At 38.0% G+C, this 22186-nt stretch overlaps 1 protein-coding gene across 1 annotated transcript; it reads left to right on the forward strand.

The window, feature by feature from the left end:
• Nucleotides 1-70: 70 nt before the first annotated feature.
• HUWE1 (HECT, UBA and WWE domain containing E3 ubiquitin protein ligase 1) lies at nt 71-21997 on the forward strand. The gene is made up of 44 exons (XM_011640048.2): nt 71-1522; nt 3097-3177; nt 3588-3806; nt 3942-4181; nt 4257-4319; nt 4405-4629; nt 4712-4983; nt 5056-5332; nt 5463-6107; nt 6221-6490; nt 6592-7101; nt 7190-9834; nt 10104-10344; nt 10424-10577; nt 10670-11909; nt 12428-12569; nt 12649-12754; nt 12838-13125; nt 13441-13585; nt 13659-13800; nt 13887-14013; nt 14105-14266; nt 14380-14523; nt 14613-14804; nt 15031-15289; nt 15364-15579; nt 15654-15882; nt 15966-16146; nt 16255-16627; nt 16713-16889; nt 17008-17629; nt 17725-17897; nt 18107-18288; nt 18386-18445; nt 18567-18659; nt 18738-18865; nt 18985-19228; nt 19325-19600; nt 19681-19869; nt 19957-20144; nt 20216-20349; nt 20442-20607; nt 20694-20884; nt 20989-21997. Exons 2-44 carry the CDS (start codon nt 3133-3135, stop codon nt 21089-21091), a joined length of 12678 nt encoding a protein of 4225 aa, XP_011638350.2. The 5' UTR covers nt 71-1522; nt 3097-3132; the 3' UTR covers nt 21092-21997.
• Nucleotides 21998-22186: the final 189 nt, after the last annotated feature.

The raw sequence follows: 22186 nt of genomic DNA on the forward strand, positions 1-22186 counted from the left end.
ATCAGACCGTGGAACCGTGGAATTTTAAGCTCTGATTTAAAGTATCGACAGCAGGTGGTCGCGGTGGCAGCGGATTCGTCCGCGGGCTTCTGTCGCGTCCGCATCGCGATTCGCGCGCGCTCGTACGTTCGCTCATTCACTTGCGAGATCGGAAGCGTCGCGAGCCGCGCATCATCGTCGGTCGCGTGTTCCATTCTGATACAAGTGACACGCAATGTGTGAGAATCAGCCTAGTGGGCGCCGCATCGTGTAAAGAGCGAGGAAACGGGAAAAGAATAGAAGTAAAAAAAAAAAAAGTGAGCGCGCGAGGCACGCGAAGCGTGCGTGAAATTGCGTATTGACGATATCGCGCCGTGTTCTCGAGCGGTTCCTCGGACCGAAGAGTCAGTCTCGGGTCTCAGGTGAAAGAGCCCTTCGAGGAGAGGAGAGGTTGTGTTCGACGGCGCGCGGTACGCGCGAGCGAGAGGAAGAGCGCGTGTATTGTACGTACGCGCGCTCGCGCGCGCGCGTATTGTGCATGCATGCGTGCGTGCGTATGTAAGCGACACGACTGAACTAGCACGGTGTGCTTTCTCTCCTCTCTTTCTGCTGCACGCAACAATACGTACGTCGGTGAAAGAGCCGCGAGCGCGAATTTTCGTGCGTGCAACGACCAACGTTGAACTAGACGAGTGATCGTGTGCCGCGGCGAAGAGGAAGAGGAAGAGGAGGAGGAGAAGGAGAAGGAGAAGGAGAAGGAAAAGGTCGTGAACTCGCGAGCGAGCGAGCGAGCGAGAGCGAGAGATTGTTCGAGAAACATCGACGGCGATTGTGCTAGGGGTTCTACTAGTGGTGGCGTGCACGGATCCCGTCTGTTTGTTCAAGGTTAAAGAAGACGGGACGATACCGTCGCGTCGTGCGAGATGCCCCGCTAAAATGGCGGTGATCGGCACCGTCGTCGACTGATAAAGACAGAGTGAGAGAAAGAAAGAAACAAAGGGAACAGAGAACTACAAAGAAAAAGATAATCTTTGCGGCCGCGCTCGTTCGCGGTTTTGTTTTGACACCGCCGTGCCGCAGCTATCGGCCCTTCATTTCGCGCATCTCTCCCCTCCCCCTCTCTCTCACTGTCCCCTTCCCTTTTACCATTACCCGTCCTCGTCGTCTCCTTGTCTATCACGTTCCGCCTGCATTCACGCCATCTCTGTCGAACTGTAGTTGCGAGTGACTATCAACGTGCGACGGCCACAAGAGGATTGAGAGGAGTCCGTCGCGGGGTGTACGTTAATGAAAGATCCGACGAGACTCGGAATAGCGGTAGCAGTGCGGTACGACAACGGCGGTTACGCGACAAGTGGTCTTGAGTTCGCGGGTTCGACGCGACCGCGATGCCCGTGCCGCATCGCCACGCTGCTGACGTGAAGAAGCGCATCGGACGGGACTTAAATTTGACGGAAGAGGAGACTACCAGTAGCGGCAGCGCTACGTTATCACAAAGAGAAGGAGAAGTCGAGAGCACGGAAGTACGACGGCACATCGCCAGGTAAGAGAGGGAGAAGGGTAAGAGAAAGATAGAGACACACGTCGCCTCTCTTGCTCCCTTTACGAGAGCGCGATTCTATTTTTTTCCTCTCTTTGTGTCTTTTTCTTTTCTTTTCCTTCCTATCTCTCGACTCGAGAAAAACTCTCCCTCTGCGTTTAACCGTCGCGTTCAAAAGAGGCATCGCGCACGCCTCTTTTCACCTTCAAACGTTTATTTACGAGGGCGCACGGGTCTCCCGAGCGCTGGCAGTGTGACCGATCGCCGCCAGGGTGTTGTCATTCGATCTGTTGTCAAGTTCACCATTGTTCCTGCGCCTCGATGGAATAGGTTAGAATCTCCCCATATCGCCGATGACTATGCAGATTAACGCGTGATCTCGTTTCGTCCTCTGTGAGATACGCTCTCTTTCTCGCGTGGCAAATTTTATGCGCAGCGTCGCGGAACGGCCGTCACGGAGTGAACGCCCGGGCCGAGGGATGTGATTGATGCGAGGTACAAAGGGTAGGTCGACCCAGATAACGCGGTAGAATCGGGCATTAAAGAAGGAAGTAAGGAAAGGAAAAAAAAAAAAGTCGCTTTATGTTGCAATAGGTTCATAATGTTGTGTTGGCTTGCGTCGCATCGTGCGTCGTACATCGCGATTTGCAAATATCACGAGGTACGTACATAAGGCTTGCTCGCCTAAATACGGTTTCGACGTAGTCAACGCATTCTCTCCTTCCTACCATCGAGTGCATGTGCGCACGTATATTTCTGATCCGTCGTAATATTTGTTCCTTAAATTCTTTTGTAGTCACAGCATAGTTTTTACAAAATTGTAAAACGGAAGTCGAAGTGGAAGTTTAAGGTTATGGAGATTAGAAAAAAAGAAATGTCTTGGACACAATTCTAAGTTCTATTCTTTATAGCTCAATTATACAATTGTACTTAATATGAAATAGATGTATATTTAAACTTTGGCAAAAATGAAAAAAAAGATTTTAATATAGTTTAAGGGAACAATGAAGAATAGGCATAGAATCTTTTTCCTCGGTGAAATATCACTTATATTTTCTTTCAAATGTAATCTAGAAAATATACACAGATTTGTTAAGATTTTTACATATATGCATTTATTTTTATATCTTAACTATAAGAAAAGTAGTAAAGAAATAGATATAATTTAGGTAATCTTTAACATCTTCTAAATCAAAGAAGTTTCTCTGTGATTATTTTAGTAAGCTTCTAGAAATTTGTGAAATATTTTTATCCTTATTATCTGTATAATGAATACATGTTCAGAAATGTTTTATAGTACACGAATGAAAGATGCTTATGATTAATATGTTTATAATATTTTTATCTATTACTAATGATATGATATCTATAAAATATAAAATAACCTTGCTGATATGACATGATTGTTTATATTTTATCTTTTTTTTTTAATGATAGAAAATTTTTATTTTTGCATTTCTGTTTTAATTTTGTTCTTTGTATTTTCTTTTATTTATAAGTAAATTGTTAATTTTAAGTAAATATTTTTGTAAAGTTTATAATATGTTTATAATATGTTTTCTGTGTTTTTATTTTAGATATTAAGTTTGGGAAGTATATATTAATATACCAAAATGAAGATCGATCGCAGTAGATTGAAAAAATGCACTTCTGAAGTGGTAAGTATTACATATTTTTATTTAAATAAATGTTAATTTTTATTTAAATATTTAATGAAATAATAAGTTTTATATTTTTATTCAGAATTATATGTGGTAATAAATATTTTTAAATATTCAATAAAAATTTATTTTTATTGATAATTTTTTATTATTATATGATTACATATTAAGTAGAATTGAATTTCTCTCTTTCAGCAAATTGTATAATTTAATGATTTTTTTGTACAAATAATTATTTCAATCTATTATATGTATAATATTACCAAGATAATATTAGTTCATTAAATATATTTAACTACATATTATATCTTGAAATATAAAAATTAATGGTGTACATGTATACAAATATATGTGTTCACTTTATTTAGATTAAATATATTGAAATTAATTATGTATAATGTGTTTAGCCTGCAGAATGCCAGGCACTCATAAGCAAACTACGCTCTTGTTCACACGCGGAGCTGCTAGAAGAACTAAAGCAGATAGATGCGTGGACATTTGGGAAATGTGAATTATTTCATTGGATTGATGTCTTAGATCTCAGTGACAGTATTTTAGAAGAAGCTGCAGCAAGGAGTCCGGATAATCCATGGGAATTAGCGTGTGATCTTCCTCAAAATAGAGAGGTTTATTTAATAAGCGATTTATTTTTATTAATACTAACATTGACTTGAAATATATATTATCTTAAACATTATTTCTTGTAATCAACTTTAAAATTCAGCTGATTAATAAAATAATTCACATTATTAATTTGATAGGCAAAAGAGCTGCTTCTTTGGGTTCTTCACTTTACAACATTATTAATTGAGCATTCATTCTCACGGCATTTGTACAACAGCATGGAACACTTGGTTACTTTATTATCAAGTTGTAATATGAATGTAGTTCTTGGTGTATTAAATCTTCTATACATGTTTAGTAAACGCAGTAATTTTATTACACGTTTAAATAGTGACAAACGACAAGCTTTACTCAGCAGGCTTATTCACTTAGCAGAGGTTAGTAATTGTAATTATATTTTATTAATACAATTTCAAGTTTTTATTTATTAAATAATAACTTGATTATTATAGAGTTGGGGAGGGAAGGAGAATGGTTTTGGTTTAGCCGATTGCTGCAAGGAATTTCCGGAAAAAGTAAGAATGCATATATGAGCATTGTATAACAATGGATAAAATTGAATTTTATAAATGATACATATACATACTTTTTATTTTACAGCCATTTCCAGCGAGTGCTACAACGTTACACTTTGAATTTTATGCAGAAAATCCGACTGTAGCCGAATCATCGGCAACTGGTACATCACTCTCTAGTACAAAGAAAGTTGGTCAAATGAATCTTGTAACATATATACATATAGAAAATGTTGATAAACTTGGAAAAACCCCAGCACAGATTATGAACGATCTATTGAAAGTTTATAACGTACCTCAGGAACGACAGGTAAAGACATTTACAGCTTTCTTTTTTCTCCACACAAATATACAGAGGATATTAATATGAAATAATTTGAAATATTTTTTAGATGGCTCTATTGACACACATAAGACTAGCGCATAGTTTTTCGGATTATCGAAGACGATTGCAGTGCGTGCAAGCTCGACTTCAAGCATTGTCCGTGCTTGTATACAGCAACGCATTACAGGAAAATGCGCATAGTCTTCTCCATGCTGGACTTCTCGAAGAGCTGGTTGAATTGTTGGAATTACCACATACACATCTTGTTGAGATTCGCGCAGCAGCATTGCGCACTCTTACCAGTATCATACATTTAGATCGTAATCCACACTTCCCTAAGTAAGTACGGACATCTTTTGATCTGTGAATTTGTTATATTTAATATATTAATTTTTATTTACGCAATTTCAGAAAACCAGGCTCGCGATTAAACATGATTATTGACGTTACTGGAGCTAGCTCATATCACGGCTTTTTACCCGTTTTAGTTCGTACTTGTATAACAACATTAACTTCACCACAACCAGATGGGCAACCCTTTCCTCTTCCACTTGCGACAGCTTTATTTAGTTTTCTGTACCATCTTGCGAGTTATGAAGCAGGTGGAGAAGCTCTTGTAAGTTGTGGCATGATGGAGAGTCTCTTGAAAGTCATCAACTGGCCAGGAAGTGAATTGGAGCATATAACGGTACTGTTTAACAGAATAACATAATCGCATTTTCTTGCAACTTTATTACTAAGTAAAAGAATATATTATTAAATTTTTACATTGTAAAATAATTTTATTATTTTATCTATGCATTTTTTTTCTTTTACAGTTTGTAACAAGAGCAGTGCGTGTCATAGATTTAATAACGAACATAGATATGCAAGGTTTTCAAACTCACAGTGGTTTAGCAAGTTTCATCAACCGTTTAGACATGGAAGTCAACGTATGCAGAAAAGAACAACCGTTTGAGATAGAACCACTGCTCTATCAAGATGCTCCACAAACCTCGCGTGAAAGATCGGTAGAAAGGGAGGAGGGATCTTCCACATCACGCCGCGAACACGAAACTTTTGACGAACGAGAAGAATCTTCTAATCCTATGGAAATATCGGAAGATGAAAATATGATTGCTAAAGCAGATGAAAAGAGTGAACAACAGCCAGACTATTCTGCTGCTAAGACTGGCAAAACATGTTTACCGCAACGGGCAGCACTTTTGAAATCGATGTTGAATTTTCTTAAAAAGGCAATCCAAGATCCGGCATTTTCCGACAGTATACGACATGTTATGGAGGGTACATTACCATCTTCTCTGAAGCACATTATAAGTAATTCAGAGTATTATGGTCCTTCATTATTCTTACTTGCTACTGATGTCGTGACTGTGTATGTTTTCCAAGAACCATCTCTATTATCATCTTTACAAGATAATGGCTTGACTGACGTTGTACTCCATGCTTTACTCATAAAAGAAGTAAGTGTAATAATTTTGCATAATAGCAAAATATTCTTTTTATATATGTAAAAACTTCTTATTCAAGAACGTTTGTTTTTAAAAATTATTAAAATTTGTTTTAATAATATTAGGTTCCTGCCACTAGAGAAGTATTGGGCTCTTTACCTAATGTGTTCAGTGCACTGTGTTTAAATCAACGCGGTCTTGAATCTTTCGTGAAGCGGCGACCATTTGAGCGCTTATTTAAAGTACTTCTTTCACCTGTTTATCTCTCAGCAATGCGACGGCGACGAAGTGCCGACCCATTAGGCGATACAGCTTCTAATTTAGGCAATGCCATGGATGAATTAATGAGGCATCAACCAAGCTTAAAAGTTGACGCTATTGCCGCTATTATTAAGGTATTTATTAAAAAATTGTTCTTTTCTTAATAACTAACTTTTTTGTTATTAATAACTAACTTTTACATATTCGTTTTATATATTTTTTTTTTTATCATTAGTTACTCGAAGAGCTGTGTGTATTGGGCTGTGATCCACGATACATATGCTGGCGTGCAGCTAGTAAATCTGAAAATTCACCTTCAAACACGGCTTCGGGAAATCGTCAAACATCTGGTCAATCAGTCGGTGTTGGAGTAGGAGATTCTGGTGGTGGTGGTGGAGGAGGCGGCGGAAGTAGCAGTGATGAGGAGGAAGAAGATGAGGAAGAAGCGAGCACAAGCTCGCATCCTCAACGAGAGGAACAACCCAGCATGTCACCTCCGCAGCCTGGACCGCCACCTCAACCAAGAGAAAAGACTCCCATCGCTTTAGTGGAATATATCCACAATGTTATGAAATTTGTGGATGCTATTCTAAGTAATAATTCAACTGATGATCACTGCAGAGAATTTGTTGGTCAAAAGGGACTCGTTCCGCTACTGTCAATTTTGGGTCTACCTAATTTACCTGTTGACTATCCTGTTGCACAAGCGGCTCAATCTGTAGCCTCAGTATGCAAAAGTATTTTGGTATGTTCTAATTTCCATATAATTATTTTATCAAAATTGTATGTTTTTAACATATAATAATGTTACGATTATAATTTGATTTTTGTAGAATCTCGCACATGAACCATTAGTACTCAAGACAGGTTTGTCGCAATTAAATGAAGTGCTAAATTTGTTGAAACCACTTCACAGTAATATGGAATCCCCTGGTGGTTCCGTCTTATTACATGAACTTGCATCAGCTCCAAATCTGGAAACTGCATTTACAAGTGATACTGCTACGCCGTTGTTACATGCTATGAATGCAGCTCATGGATACGTAGTGATGTTTGTTCATGTTTGTCGTACCAGTCAAAGTGATATCCGAAATCTTTCTATGAATCATTGGGGTTCCGAATTAGGTTTGGCTGTTCTCAAAGGTTTGTCCGAACTTTACATGTCTCTTGTTTGGGAAAGTACTTTGTTGCTCGCGTTATGTAGCGAGGATATTATTCCGGCTGGATGTGAATTTGGCAAAGAAGATATGGACAAGTTGATGCCACCCGAATTAAAAACCGAAGGCGAACCATCTTCCTCTTGGTCTGCTACCGTATCTTCAGATATGGGAAGCAATGGAATGACAACAGCCATGGAAGCTCTTAGCACAGATCCTCCTCCAATACCGATGGAAGTAGATGACAAACCAAATGTGAACGATAAACCAAATAATTATCAGTTGAAATACATCAAACCATTATTGGGCGCTTCTTCAAGGCTCGGTAGAGCGCTTTCAGAATTATTTGGTTTACTGGTCAAACTTTGCATGGGTTCTCCTGTGAGACAACGTAGAGGACAACAAATGCCCTTAACGCCTACGTTGCCCTCTCAGGCGGCACGGAGCGTTGCCACCGCTTTGAATTGCTTACTAACGCGTGGCTTGTCGTGGGATAAATTACCTCCATCACCGATTCCGAAGTTTAAACTTACTTTCCTTATATGTTCAGTGGGATTCACCTCACCGATGCTTTTCGATGAGAAGAGACATCCTTATCACCTAATGCTTCAGAAATTCGTCAAACTGAATGGTCAAAATGCATTTTTTTCAACTTTTCATTGGGCGCTGTCGGGTGGAGGTCAATTTGCATTGTCCGATGGATTGGAACACCCTAATTTACCAGATGGAACAGGTGAATTTCTGGATGCTTGGCTGATGCTGCTGGAAAAAATGGTCAATCCTAAAGCCATCTTGGATTCGCCTCACGTGGTCTCATCGAAATGTACGGGAATATATAAAGTATGTGAAACGTTCGATCCAATAAGATACCTTATCGATATCCACAAAAAAGCTTTTGAAGCGGTAATGTTAATGTGGGGCAAAAAACCGCTCAAAAATTACGGAGCCCGCATGACAGAATCCATTTTATCGATCTTACGACATATTCTACGTGGTGAGAAGATAATCAAAGAACGTACAGAGAAGGAAGAGAACGGAGACGCCGCAATAGCTAGCGGTAGCGGTGCGAGTGGTGTCGGCAGAAGCGGTGGATCTGACCGCAGAGATGAACCAGAGGCCGATGTAAATCCAGAATATCTGAGACAGTTGATGGACATGGGCTTCAGTCGTGCGCATTGCATAGAAGCGTTGTTGCACACAATGACTGTGGAACAAGCTACCGATTATCTTCTGACAAATCCCGCGACTTTACGTAGACCTGACGCTCCAGCGAGCGATGCAAGCGGCCAAGGCTTGATTATGGATTTGGAATTGGCGGATGACGATCAAATAATGCACGCTATTGCGATGTCACTTGGTGATACAGATACGCGTAAGATATCAGGTATCGAGGAGATTCCCTCCCGTGAAATAACGATTACGGAGAGTATAGACGAGTTCACGCGTAGTGCGCTAGGACAGTGTCTCAATCTGTTGGATCTCATGCCGGATACAGTGTATAGGATTTGCGACTTATTGGTGACGATCACGAAGCGAAACGGTGATGAATGGCGGGACGATACGTTGCGGCAGTTGATACGTGAGGTTGGTCATTTAGTAGACTATCTGATTGATATCGCTGAGAGCCAGGACGAGAACGCCGGTGCGCGCTTAGTGGAATGTGAGGAGGCAAATAAGCTCTCCGGTCGCCTTTACCTCTACACTCTCTTTTTCGAGGGCTCGTTCCAAGAGATGAGAGTGCCGTGTGCGCTTATAGTAGAGGAATGCGCGATACTGGACAAACTTGTACGGTTATTGGTGGTGAGCGAGGCTCCACTTACCGCGAATAAGAACAGAATCGCTAAGGACTGTAAAGATACCAGCGCTGTGTTGAGCATGAAGACACCAAAATGGTTAGCACCATTATTACTTCTTATTGATCGCTTGGAGAAGGTGGCCACACTCACGCAGCGAAAACAAATGATGCATAAGATCACGACTCGTGCATGGAAATGGTTTGATTTGAGTACAGGCAAGTGGACTCTCTATTCACCCATGAATAATCGAATCATCAATGACGCGTACTGGGCCGGCGAGTCCAGTGTACGGATATCTTGCAGTAGACGTCGATACCTTATTACTTTTTCCTGCATGACACAAGTGAACGAAGACAGTGATAACAGACGACCTATTACGATGGGTTTCAAGCTGAATACAGATAAAGAGGACGGTGGCTCGGGTTCTGATTCGAATATGGATACAGACGAAAGTCCGGTAGGGGAAGAGAGACGAAACACGGTGGTCCAAGGATTGGATCCCAGCATAGCACCGAGTATCGTACGGTGAGAGATAAATACTAACGTAACAGATATATCCGATATGTATATAACTAATTATTTAAATGTCAAAAAATTTAAAATTATATTTCTAATTTTTGAGATTCTCTTTATGGATAATCGACATTAATATTTATTTATGCAAGTATTTTAGTTAGCCATTTTCCGTAATATTTTTTGTGATTATTGTTTCACAATAATTCTTTATAAAAGTATTATATATTAATCAAGAGTTTTAAGATATAAATATTTTATAAGCATTGCTTATGTTACAGTGCATGTGTAAAGTTTTTGGCAATCCCGGTCGATCGAGACGCATTACACGCTGTATTGAAGGTATGCTTACGATTAACGAGAGATTATCGAAATGCGGAGGTGTTTGCACGTGAGGGTGGTGTCAAGTTACTTCTTGAAATGACACAAATGTGTAGTTTCACCGGTTGCATCAATTTGTGTACGTTACTGATACGACATACTCTTGAGGAACCGCGCACACTTCGTCTCGCAATGGAGAAGGTATTTGCATCTGTCCTTTATTTTGCGTACATTAATCCGCGCATGTAATGATACGATTGTTCATTTACTTCTGTTTCAGGTTATTCGTGCACGCACGCAGAGCAACATACCTCCTGCATATAAAGAGATTCTTTTCATGACACGGCAAATTAGTAGTGCCGTTTGTCGTAATCCGGAAGTGTATAAAGAAGTGTGCGAGAATATTCTTAGAGTTGACATAAGTTGTTTAAAAAGTGAGTTTTAATTAAGAATGACATTTCGGATTTATTAATATGAAACACTTCTGACGATTTTGTTTTCTAATTACATTTTTATCATTTTGCAGAAGATGACGTTGACAATAGGCTAGTCGTCAAAGCCTTACCTCCTAGTCATTCTCCAGCATTACCAATGGTAGAAGAAGTATCCGTAGGTGTTATCCGTGATATGTTGAACGCCTTAATTAAGCCAATGCCGGTGTCATCGGATGATGGATCGGCCACTCCAACGAGTCCTGAAAAGAAGACATTGCACGCAACAACTTCATCAATGGGTAATCCATCATCATCATCAACATCATCTTCACGACGAGATGTACTGAGAAATAACGCAACGACTACCAACGATCCCTTGGATGACGATGATCAAGTGTCACAAATTATTCCTTTAAAAATCTATACCGACATTGGTAACAACAGCAAAGTAGAACCAGAAGAAGCGAAGAAGCCTATCTTAACGAAGTCGGCGATATTGAAAATACTGGCTGAAGCTGTGAGATCTTATGGCGCTGTAGCTAGTCTTATTACCGAACATACGTACAGAGCTGGACAAAGCGAGATGGTATCTGAGGATACAACAGCTTTAGCGTTCTTATTAGATAAACTTTTGCCAATGTCTCCGGAAAATTCAGGCGATCGAACGTGCAGCAGCATGGCAAGAATGTTGATTGCTGCTATTGCATCATGCAATCACTCGCCAGACGTACAAACGACTTTGGTAACTGAGGTGAAGGCAGCCTTGACGAGAACACTCGCGCTTCCGGAGAGTTCCGAGAAGCACGCACAACTTCAGCTATTAATTGGATTGATATCCACCATGATCGACAGTTGCCCGCCCAATATGTCGCATACTCAATTGAGGGCTTCTTTAAGAGCTCATCAATATAACAACGTCAATTATATCGTCAGAATAATGCTTAGGAAGGGTATAATCACCGACCTGGCCAAAATACCGCACAGTCTTGATTTATCGAGTCCGAATATGGCCGGCACTATTAACGCCGCGTTAAAACCACTAGAGACTTTATCGCGCATTATTAATCAACCAATGCCGGGCGCGGTCAATAATAAATTTACAAAACCGAAAAATAGGACAGTTCAAGAAGAACCGATTGGTGGAGAACAGACGGGCACTACGACCTCGGAAGCTACGCATGCCGTGGGGGAGGAGGCCAATGAAGACGCGGAAAATACTGAACATGACATCTCTGTAACAGCGGAAAGTTTGGAACCCACTTCAGAGAGTCAGGTACACGAAGAAGGGGATGAGGCTGCACTGGAGGATATCATGGATCAACTGCTTGAAAGGTAACGAGATGCAAATTAATGATTAGCAGAATTCGATGAACGTTATGCAATTCTACAAAATGTCTCTTTGTATTTGATTAAAATGTCTATGCAGCAATGACATCATCATGGCAGATAAAAAATCTTGCTGAATACTACTGTATGAATAAAATTTAAAATAATACGCTCAGATGTGATACAAATTATATATTGCGTAATGACGATGTTCCTTTACATGTAACAGACGTTAACAAAGTACTCTCCTTGCACGAATTGTATTTTATGTGATTTTATTTTGTAAAACATATAAGATCCAATCTTTTTGAGTCATTAGCAATCATGCAATTTGTTAATCATGAACACACGTTCATATAGATTTTTTTTTTTTTTTTTTTTAATTTAAGCATGATATGTATTTTTTCCTGGCTGTTCAGATGTGTATTTCTTGTGTTTTATGTGTTGCACACGTTCGCGAATTTTTTTTATTTATTTAGTAGCCCTTTAAGTTTGTGAAAGCTACAGTACTTATAATCAAGTAGTGTACTCTTTTCCAGGGACGGCTCGGCCGTGGCGGAAGAGCCATCTTCTCGCCCGCATAGGCCAATGGACATTGACGATGAAAGTCTCGCGATGCGCGACGCCGAGGGCGATTTCGATCCGACTCGAGATACCACAGTAAGAGTAACGTCGCTTTTTATTTTTTCTCGTGTAATTAGTACTTCCATTTTATTTTCTGAATTTACAATGGATTTTATTTTAGGAGGACTTAATGAGCTCTGATTCGGATTCCGATAGCAATCAGTCTGATGATAATGAGGACGAAGTGCAGGATGATGAGGATGAAGAAGAGGAAGAGGAAGATGATGGTAGATAAAGCTTAATAGTAACGTCAACCGAAGAAAGATTGTACATCTCTTATTTTTATTTATATTATTATTTACATTATTAGGCGAAGAGAATGAAGAAGAGGAAGAGGAAGAAGAGGAGGGATCGTCCAATTATGAAGAGGATGGAATAGATTTTTATGAAGATACTGGAGAAGGTGGCGTTTTTCGTATGTTCCCCTCGTCCGAGCGCGATGGTGGTAATGTTGTAATGATACAACACAACATTGAAAATCAAGATATTGCAAATACGTCAACGCCAGTTAATACGCGACCTAGTCTTCCATGGAATACCACATTCCCGTTACCATTAGGTCTGTTTGAAGAGCCCCCTGCAGGTTCTGAGAACAATGGTAAATAGGAGCGAAAATAGATAATTACAGTCGGAAATTCTTGGCTCATTAGGATCGAGCAATCTCTCTATTCTCGACTTTAATTTCCCCTTTACTTTAATGTATGGATAGGTTTTTATACATTAAAATGAATTACATTTTATGTTACTCATGCTCATACAATTGTTGTTTATGAAAGCTCAGCTAGTCGAGAATAGGAGTATTGATATGAAAATTCGACTGGGTTTTTTTTCTCTCCTTTTTTTCTTTTATTTTTCAATTTTTTAATTTCTTGCACGATTGTGTAAAGAGTAAAGTTGCACGATTTTGATACAGGCATCAGTACTCATCCACTGTTAATATCGCAAGGAAGTTTGGATACTGCAAGTACTAGAACGCAACGTGCTTTACGACATAGGCGGTATCAGTATCTCCAGTTATCTAATCCACGTAGTTCGAATCCTCCTGTAATATTACAAAGGTATATATTAGTGAAAGATTCTGTCTCGTAAATATAATAGTAAACAAATAATTATTTAATATATGTAATGCAGGCTCTTAGGTCCTGCTGCACAGACTCTTCCCTTGTCTGCTAGTCAGGTTCTAGCATCAAGTTTTAGAGATACCCGTGTTGTCGTAATGGATAACGGGCTGGGTATATTTACTAATCAAGAGGAAGAACAGATTGATTATGTTGTATGTACATAACCATAATTCAAAATGAGTAAACACATATGTAAAACGAATGCGAATTGCAATGCTCAACTTTTAAATGTCTACAGGATCAATCTGGATATCTTTTTGGTCCAAGTTTGGCTGCAACTTTAAATAATATACCAACCGCATTACATTGGTGGATCGAAGAAAGTAAGCAACTAGATGGAGATTCTCAACCAGATTGTTGCGTAGGTAAGGACGGATTTGTTTTGATTGTATTTTTATATTTTGTATTTTTATATATAGTACAATTTTATTAACTTACTTTTTGTTGCATTGAAAGGTGTTGTCTACAAGTTGATACCTGGATTAGAAAAGCACAGAAATGCCGAACTTGCCGAGCGCAAAGAGAAACGTAAAAAACAACATGGATCTGAAAAAGAAAGCGAAAAGGAAAGCGAGAAAGATAATAAAGAAGAAAAGGAACGTTCAAATAATACGGAATGTAAATATGCCATATTTTTTTTCATATTCATAAATATTTTATATGTGACAAATACATTTAGAATAATACATTTAAATACAATAATAACAAGATTCTTAAAATTACTTTTTTAGCCACATTGCCCAGTTTAACACTAGATGAACAAAGGCCATCTGCATCGACCTCACAAAGACTCGATGTCTTTCCACTTGTAGCCAGAGAAGAAACCGCTGTGGAAACTACAAGGCAGGAGCGTACTCCGGAGGAAGACATAATCGGTATAGCCGCGTGTGGCAAGATAATTTTTTTATATTTATTTTTAATGAATATTATATACGCGTGTTTCTATGTGTTTTTTACATACTAGATGTAACAGGTGAAATGGAAGTGACGGTTCAAGAGGATGAGGAACGGCCGCCTCCGCCACCACCGGAGGAACAGTCGACATCTGACAGCAGAGATCCTCGCACGGCAAATCGGAATCCCACTTTAGAGCTGGCTGAAAGTATTGTCGACTCTGTGCTGGGACCATGTACATCTGAAGCGACCATCAGACTAAGTAATATATAGTAATATTTTAAAAGTAACTAAAATTCTTTGAGAATATTTAAAATGCTATTAACTGTAAAAATATCTCATTATATTTCTGTTTTAATTATTCTATGTCATGAATCGGGTGCTATTTTCTCGGGGTAACTGCACCCTAAAAATCAAAAACTTGCTCGGTTCGGTTAATCCTTGTCATTAAGTTATTCAGAGTATATATACTAATATTTCGTCATTAGACCTACATGTGTCTAATGACGCGCCTACGCATCTTGCTCCAACAGGACAGTCTGGACGAAGTAATACAGAAACGACGAATGCCGCCGAATCATCCAATCGCTCTTCTACCGCTGCACCATTAGTAGTAGATTTCGGTCAAGAAACTAGTGAGGATCTGTCGAGAGAGAGCAACGATTCAGCCGATTGGATACGAAGACTCTTGACGGACGATAGTCAATGTCGAACGAGCGACATTGACTTACGACGTGTTGAACGAAAGTGAGTATTGCAAATGTGATAAACATGTAAATGCAAATTGCAATAGTACTAATGTGAATGCGTAATGTGTGTAGCGCCAACGTTGTTAATCAAGATCCGACATCTTCAATTACGACCGAAACCGCCACGGGGGCAGGAACTTCCGATCAATCTTCACAGCAACCTTCGCAACAGCAGTCACAACAGCAATCTAGCAATCAGGAACAACAATTACCGGACGGTGTAGATCCGTCGTTCCTGGCCGCTTTACCAGAGGATATGCGAGACGAAGTGATCGCCGAACATCTCAGGTTAATTGATGTTCTTACTCTAATATTTGTATATTATGGTAGCAGTATACAAATAATGAGTAATATGTCGACAGACTTCAACGTATGAGGCAGCGCGCACAAGCTTCTGTGGTCGAAGAACTTAGCGGACCCGTTGAAGTAAATCCTGAATTCCTGGCAGCTTTACCACCAGCGATACAAGAGGAAGTTTTAGCGCAGCAACGCATGGAACAACAACGACATGCGGCTGCTTCGGCAAATCCGGAAGATCCTGTCGATGCCGCAGCGTTCTTCCAAAATCTACAACCTTCTCTTCGACAAGCTGTTAATACCCTCAAATAGATTTACTGTTTATTTCAAAATACGTTTTATCTCTACTTTTAAAACTGTAATATTTATTTCTACAGATCTTGACTGACATGGAGGACTCTCAAATATCCGTCCTTCCACCGGATTTAGCTCAAGAAGCTCAAAATTTGAGAAGAGAATGGGAAGCACGTAATCGACATATGATGCAGGAAAGATTTCTCAATCATGTTAGTCAAAGTAATACCGCTCTCTCGAGCATATTAAGAAATTCTGGTAGAGGTAAGTTTTTATCGCAGTTAATATTAGATTATGCATAAATATTTGCATTAACATGAAATAAGATTTGTGTGTAAAAATAAATTTATATGAAAATTGTAATATTTATAGCTCGAGGAGGTGGTACCCGATATGCCATTCACGCAGTACCACAAAGATCTCAATGGAGTGCCTGGAATGCTCGAGGTGATACAAATATGGCTCATCAAGGAGCTGGTTTACGATTAAGAGGTCGACAATTACTTGATCATGAATCGATGGCTTGTCTATTGGTGTTATTATTTGTTGACGAGCCAAAAATTAACACGCTCAGACTTCACAGAGTGATTAGAAATCTTTGTTATCACGGCAGTACAAGGGAATGGATAGTAAAGGCATTGCTGAGCATTATGGAAAGAAGTAATGACGAGAGTAAAGATATCATGGCAGATTTTGGTGGAAAATTTAAGAGAAAGGGATTATTAAATTCTCCCATGGATTTATGGTAAGATTTTTCTCTAGAAGAATTGATTCTAAACAAAATATTTGTATTCATCACAGTGATAAAATATCTAATAAATCATTTTTAGTTCTCCAAAGATTTTTGACCAAAGAAACAATACACAATCGTGGCTGAATATTAGTATTGATGCTGCACTTGGCTGTAGAGCTAACGTATTCCATATAGTACGTCATGCCGGTAAAAAATCTGAAAGGCAAGGTAATATTATTGCGATTCATCCGCAGGCAGCACCTACCGTTTGCAGGTCAGTATATTAAAATAGTATTCAAATCAGAATAAAAAGAATTATTGAAAATAATTCTGCTATTTTCCTTCCATTATTTTTAATAAAACATCTTGATTTCTTTTTTATTGAATTGTAGACACACCTTAGAACTGTTGATATCACTAGCCAAGAGTTTTCCTGGATATTTTGTGCCAATCAAATCTAAGGACTCAGACGATAAAGATACTAATAAAGAGAAGGACGTAAGTGGCAGCAAAGAGGAAAGCGGAGCGAAGAATAAGTCAGCGTCAAAAGTAGGAAGGAGTGATCTTCCAGATTTCTGGGATTTGCTTCTGAAATTGGATTCGTGTGCGTCAAAGAAAGGAAAATCTGTTGCAAGGACTCATTCAAATACCAATTTGGGAAGTGAACCAGAACATGGCACAACTACATTTGAAGCTTCCGCATTCGGTCAACTTATCTCAATGCTCAACTGGTCTGTGATAAAACGAAGCAGTCAATTGACAGATAAGTTGCTGCGACTTTTGTCCTTGATCTCTATTGGCTTGACGGAAGTGAATCCCTATCGACGACAAGATGGTGGTGCAAAGAACAAAAAGATGGAACTTAATAAGGATCAAAGTGTCGCTGCACCAGAAGGGCACCTTAAATTGGCCGTGCAAGTTTTGACTAGTAAAAGTTGCTCTGAAGATGGACTTGAAGATGCAACTGCATTGCTACTTAATTTGTCTCATTGCCCTGATCCTACCAGACAATTGGTATGTAGTTTTACATTATCTAGATTAATATAAAAGTATTAAAGAGTTAGTATTAAAGTGTTAATATATTTTCTTCTATCTATATCTTTTTTCAGATATTAAAATTACTCTTGGAGGGTGCAATGGAATTGGCAAATATGGTCTGTGAACATATCAATGATTTGATGATGGAATTAAAAGTTCTAAATCGTGAATTAAGTCGAAGAAATTCCTTGGAAGATCAACCATCGACTAGTAGCGGGAATGGACGAGGAATTTTATTAGATAGGTAAAATATTTTTGTAGCAAGGATTTTGCACGCAGCAATGATTTTGCAATTAAAATATGTCAGATCCATATGCTTTGCACTTTCGAAAAGCGATATATATATATATATATATATATATATATATAGATATATATATATATATATATATATATATATATATATATATATATCTATGTGTGTATATTTTTTTTATAAAAAATTTTTTTCAGATTCACTAATGAAAATGTAGTCGTCACAGCACCGAGTAAAGTTAAAGCCGGAAGTGATCTTCAATTACCATCAATGGCTGCTCTCGTCAGTAAAACCTCTAGTCAGGCGTTCTTCTTGAGAATACTTAAAGTTATCGTGCAAATAAGAGAAGCGGTGCGCTTAGCGAATACCAAGAAAACAAGTACGTATTTATTACAATTTTACGTTTAGATAAATTTCTAATTTTTTGTCATTTTGGTTAAATTTATAATATTTACGAGTCAAAACTTTTTTTCAAGCCAATCAAACAATAGAGGCAGCCATGGATACAGGCACAACAAGTAATGCATCAGAGACAGGTACTTTACATTTCGTTATATTATTATATATATTATATATTTATTATATATAATCATATCTTAAAGTTTACATGCAAAATTAATATATTTTGTAAAATTAATGTATTAATATATTTATCAGTCGCCGACAATGCGGACACCGATGTTCCTATGGATACAACGCAAGCAAATACTTTAATTCTTGATAATTCAAAGACATCTTCTTCTCGCAATGGTAAGTTAAGCATATCGAAACTATAATACCGTGTATGCCTTATATGCCATAATATTTATATCTGTTTTTTTTTTTTAGATGAAGAAAAAACTGCACTTCCATTATTGAGTGAGAGCTTAGTATTAGATAATTTATGGGAAACTCTTAGCGCTTGCTTGCTTGAATTAGAATACACTCCAGATCATCATGCCGTCCTCGTTTTACAGGTAAAAAATTAAATTTATTATCTTAAATGCCTGTTATCATTAAATTATGTTATATTATATTTATTTGTTATATTTATTATTATTATTTGTGGTATACATGTGTATATTTAATATTGCAGCCTGCGGTAGAAGCATTCTTCTTGGTGCATTCCTCGTCGAGTACATCTCGAGATCGAGACAGTCGTCTTAACGCGACTAGTGAAAATCGAGAAGTAGTCCCAGACTTAGCACCAGTTTCTCCAATACTTTCGGATAATGAAGGCACTTCACAATCGGAAGCTCCCACTAATGCTTCCTGGGATATCACTCCAACTTTGCAAAAAACATTGCCACCAGATCAATTAAAGTTCCTCAAATTTGCTGGTACGTATTTAATCAATGATAAATTATAGGTACTATATCAATCATCAATGTAACATAATATACATGTTCTATTCTATAACATATTCTATTCTATAGAAACGCACAGAACCGTGCTCAATCAAATTTTACGACAAACGACTACGCACTTAGCGGACGGACCGTTTTCCGTATTGGTGGATCATACAAGAGTGTTAGACTTCGACGTGAAGAGACGTTATTTCAGAACAGAATTAGAAAGAATGGACGAAGGTATACGAAGAGAAGAATTGGCAGTCCATGTTCGTAGGAGTCACGTTTTCGAAGATTCATTTAGAGAGCTTCATCGTAGAAATGCTGACGAATGGAAGAATCGCTTTTATATTGTCTTTGAAGGTATGGATTTCTTACGTTTGTCCTAATAAATTTATAAATGTTGACAGATTTGAGTAACATATATTTAATTTTAATAAAAGGCGAAGAAGGGCAAGACGCGGGAGGATTACTGCGGGAATGGTATGTCATTATCTCGAGGGAGATCTTCAATCCGATGTATGCCCTGTTCACAGTCAGCCCTGGCGATCGTGTGACGTACATGATAAATTCATCTTCGCATTGTAATCCCAATCATTTGTGCTATTATAAATTTGTAGGTCGAGTAATTGGTGAGTATTTGTTTTAATTTTTAACAGGGATGCATTGAATACAAAAGGCGATTCTACTATGTTCCGATTCACGTTATTTTTTTTCAGCTAAGGCTATTTATGACAACAAATTATTAGAATGCTACTTCACGCGTAGTTTCTATAAACATATACTTGGCATACTTGTGAAACATACAGATATGGAAAGCGAGGATTATAGTTTTTATAAAGGACTCGTTTATCTTACCGAACACAATATTTCTGATCTGGGATATGAATTAACATTCTCTACAGAGGTAAAGAATGATTATTTCAGTAATTTTCAGCCTTGTATTTTGATGACTAAATATATGCATTGCTTTTTCAGGTGAACGAATTTGGTGTTAACGATGTGCGAGATTTAATACCAAATGGACGTAATATAGTTGTTACAGAAGAGACTAAACTTGAATATATTAGGCTCGTGTGTCAAATGAAGATGACTGGAGCAATTCGTAAACAGTAAGTAAATTTAAAGTTGCAATATCAAATACAAGGATGTTACTTATTATTTTTTTAATAATTTTTTTTATAATTTAAATCTTCCTCCACAGGTTAAATGCATTCTTGGAAGGCTTTTATGATATTATACCCAAACGACTGATCTCTATATTTAATGAACAAGAACTTGAACTATTAATCAGCGGTTTGCCTAATGTAGATATCGAGGATCTTAAAGCAAATACTGAATATCATAAATACACTGCTACGTCTCTACAGGTATGTACTATATTTCGATACTTTGTACATTATCTAATCTAATGTTTGAAAGGATTTGAGTTATATTGTTTTTTTTTCCTAAACAGATTCAATGGTTCTGGCGTGCATTACGAGGTTTTGATCAAGCGGATCGTGCAAAGTTCTTACAATTTGTTACTGGTACGTCCAAAGTGCCGTTACAAGGTTTTGCCGCGTTAGAAGGCATGAACGGCGTACAAAAGTTCCAAATTCATAGAGAGGATAGATCAACAGACAGGCTTCCATCTGCTCATACTTGGTAAGATATAAAAAGGAAAAGAAATTTTTATATGATTTCAAGGAAACATAAAAAATAAAATTAAAGCAATACGAAATTACTGAGCTAATATTTTCTGATTACAGTTTCAATCAACTGGATTTGCCAGTGTACGAGACATATGATAAACTACGTACAAATCTACTCAAAGCGATTCACGAATGCAGTGAAGGATTCGGATTTGCATAAGTTTCTCGTGAACGCTGTCGTATATTGTAGCAGTTTATCGTGCATGTGTTGTCCTGCCTGTTCAGAGTAAACGTTACGAGAACTCGAGAATTACGAGAGTTACGCGTTCATGCGTCCACTCGGTGACACGCTTGATCTTCATTCAAGATCTAATGGAAAACTCGTTTAACTCGATATATACATATAGATGCACAGATATGTATATACGTATAACTAATTCTGATGTAATTACGTGAGGAACTGTCAATGTGAGATACCCGAAGCTAGGGTTTATTTTGTTGAGGATCTTGGAAGAAGATGCTGAGCTTAACGATAATTCCCAACAAGGAATGATAAGGAGAGATTAGTTCAGTTTTACGATAAAGATAAGCTAAAGATAAGATTCACACATAATTGTAATAGTTAGCTATATTAGTTTGTCATAAGAGAAATAATATAGGATGAAGAAATGTAATATACTGCACTTTAAAGTCAGCGGATATGTTTTAACCGGTTCGATAGTTTGAATAGAAATACAACGGTGGTAACGGTAGCCTGGTTCTTTACCAGAAAAAAAGCAGCAAAAGTATAAGTGGACGAGTGCTTGCGCGAATGAAAGAGAAATAGAGAGTGATAATGATAAGAATGCAAGTGAGTGAGCAAAAGAGATTGAGAGAAAGATAAATAGAGAAAGAGAGAGAATTAATCGAGATATTGAGCCTAATTAAAAGATTTCACAATACGAATGCTGTCCTTCCCTAAAACTGTATGGTTGTACACACTATTAGTATTAATAATTATAACTAATTCTTAATTAATAGTAATCATTGAATATCATTTTAATATTAATTATTCGAAATGTGATGTTAAACAAGTGTAATTTCTTTTTCTTGAAATCTAACGAAATAAAGTTTACAGTTGAACAGACGTTACTTCATAAAACGCATCGAATGGAACAATATTGGCGACACGCTATATAGGCACCGTTATAGTTGGTTACTGAACTCCTTACGAAATTGTTAGGGAATTATTGATTAGGGATCGCAGAATAAAGTGAATGTTGTATTTCTTATAAAAAAAAGCAGTTGCATTCTTTTGTTATTGCACAGAGTCCTT

Source organism: Pogonomyrmex barbatus, unplaced genomic scaffold (assembly GCF_055798465.1).
Source record: "Pogonomyrmex barbatus isolate J1 unplaced genomic scaffold, ASM5579846v1 scaffold3, whole genome shotgun sequence".
Lineage (NCBI taxonomy): Eukaryota > Metazoa > Arthropoda > Insecta > Hymenoptera > Formicidae > Pogonomyrmex > Pogonomyrmex barbatus.